This window comes from Grammomys surdaster, unplaced genomic scaffold (assembly GCF_004785775.1).
Source record: "Grammomys surdaster isolate TR1022 unplaced genomic scaffold, NIH_TR_1.0 170, whole genome shotgun sequence".
Lineage (NCBI taxonomy): Eukaryota > Metazoa > Chordata > Mammalia > Rodentia > Muridae > Grammomys > Grammomys surdaster.
The window spans coordinates 15,505,858-15,508,184 of record NW_021604618.1 but is presented as its reverse complement, the minus strand read 5'-3'; the positions used below and the strand labels follow the sequence as shown (position 1 = coordinate 15,508,184).

Here is a 2,327-nt window from a genome sequence, read left to right as displayed (position 1 = left end):
ATTCCTCTCATTCTCCCTCTACTCCCCTTGCCAATATCCCTTCCCTCTCCCTCTCCTTTTTTCTCCTGTCCTCTCCTGTCCCCTCCTGTCCTCTCCTGTCCCCTCCTGTCCTCTCCTGTCCTGTCCTCTCCTGTCCTCTTTTGTCCTCTCCTCTCCTCTCCTCTCCTCTCCTCTCCTCTCCTCTCCTCTCCTCTCCTTTCCTCTCCTCTCTTCTCCTCTCTTCTCTCCCCTTTTCTTCTCCTCTTCCATTCTTTCCCCTCCTCTCCCCTCCTATCCCTTCATCCTTTTATTTCCCCCTCTCACCCCTTTCTTCTACCCTTGTCCTTCTCCCCTCCCCCCTCTCTCTTCTCTCCTTTTGTCTCCTCTCTTGTCCTCTTCTATGTTCTCTTCCCCTTGCAATCTGTGTACTTTTATTTTTTGTTTTGTACTATTGAGGATTAAGAGCATGGTTTTATATATGGTAGACAAATGGAGATTCATTGTGCTATAAATCCAGTCTGTACTTAAACATTTGAAAACACTCCATTATTTATAATGGATGTATTAATTGATATTCTCACTAACAGTTTATAATAATACCCTATTTTAAAAGATTTATTTCTAACTTTTTTGTGTATTTGTATGTATATGTCATGTGTGGACAGGTGTCTGTGGAGGCCAGACAAAAGTATTAGATCCTCTGAACCTGGAATTACAGGTAGCTGTAAGCTTCTCAACATGCATGCTGGCAACCCAACCTGGGTCCAGTGGAAGACAATAAGTGCTCTTAACAGTGGAACCATCTTTCTAGCCCCTGATATCATCTCTTTAGAAACACTCAACCTTGTCATCTTTTTATGCTTACAAATACCTTTTCACATGTGTGAAGTCCTAGTTCAGCATGGAGTTTGTCTGTAACCATCTTATGATTGCTTATGTTCAGCATTTGTTCATATCTCTGTTTGACTCAATGCTAGTTGTAATGTTGAAGTAAAAATAGGTTTTCATAACTTGGAGATTTTCCTATTCTACTAACACAACTGAAATTTACAGTTTCTCTTAATTCCTCCTTTAGGCCCACAAAGCCAATGGAAGGTGTGAATCAGTCTGTGGTGTCAGAGTTTGTGTTCCTGGGACTCACCAACTCTTGGGATATCCAACTATTCCTTTTTGTTTTCTCCTCCATATTTTATGTAGCAAGCATGATGGGAAACTCATTAATTGTGTTCGCTGTGGTTTCAGACTCTCACTTACACTCTCCTATGTACTTTTTGTTGGCTAACCTCTCTTTTATTGACTTGGGTATTTCTTCTGTTACTTCTCCCAAGATGATTTGTGACCTGTTCAGAAAGCATAAAGTCATCTCTTTTAGAGGTTGTGTTACTCAAATATTCTTCATCCATGTCATTGGTGGTGTGGAGATGGTGCTGCTCATAGCCATGGCCTTTGACAGATATATGGCCATATGTAAGCCTCTCCATTACCTGACCATTATGAGCCCAAGGATGTGCATCTTGTTCTCAGTGGTTGCCTGGGTGGTTGGCCTTATGCATTCTCTGATTCAACTGGCTTTTGTAGTAAACTTACCATTTTGTGGACCAAATGTGTTGGACAGCTTCTACTGTGACTTTCCCCGGTTCATCAAACTTGCTTGCACAGATACATACAAACTGGAATTACTGGTCTCAATCAATAGTGGATTCATGTCTGTGGGCTCTTTCTTCATACTGATCATTTCCTATATTGCCATCATTTTTACTGTTCAGAAACATTCTTCAAGTGGTTCCTCCAAGGCTCTGTCTACACTTTCAGCTCATGTTACTGTGGTGGTCTTATTCTTTGGTCCTGTGATGTTTTTCTACACATGGCCATCATCTTATACACACATGGATAAGTTTCTGGCCATATTTGATGCAATCATCACCCCCTTTCTGAACCCAGTGATCTATACATTGAGGAATCAAGAAATGAAAATGGCAATGATGAGAGTGTTCAGCAAGCTAATGGATTATAGGCAAATTCTTAAACACTTGAACTTTGAACAGCCTTAACTAAGCACAGAAGTTTATTGTTAACCAATTTCTAAGAAAAGTATTTCTTTGTGTATGCTTATTTATACTCACATATATGCTATTTTGTCTTATATTTACTAAGAACAAACATTATCTTATGAAAGCATGCACTTGCACTTGCATGCACACATACACACGTTTCAAAATATAATAAAATTCAATTCCTAAGGAATAATACCTACATGAAGGAAACTCTTAGACTTAAGGAAGATGGATGTTTACTTTAAGCACCTCTCTCCTTTAAAAATATTTATTTTTATTTTAAGACTATATTTG

The 2,327-nt window shown here is 39.3% G+C and overlaps 1 protein-coding gene across 1 annotated transcript; it reads left to right on the top strand.

The window, feature by feature from the left end:
* Positions 1-1,064: 1,064 nt before the first annotated feature.
* Positions 1,065-2,030, top strand: LOC114620832 (olfactory receptor 4F15-like). Its single transcript, XM_028766990.1, has one exon. It carries the CDS (start codon positions 1,068-1,070, stop codon positions 2,028-2,030), a length of 963 nt encoding a protein of 320 aa, XP_028622823.1. The 5' UTR covers positions 1,065-1,067.
* Positions 2,031-2,327: the final 297 nt, after the last annotated feature.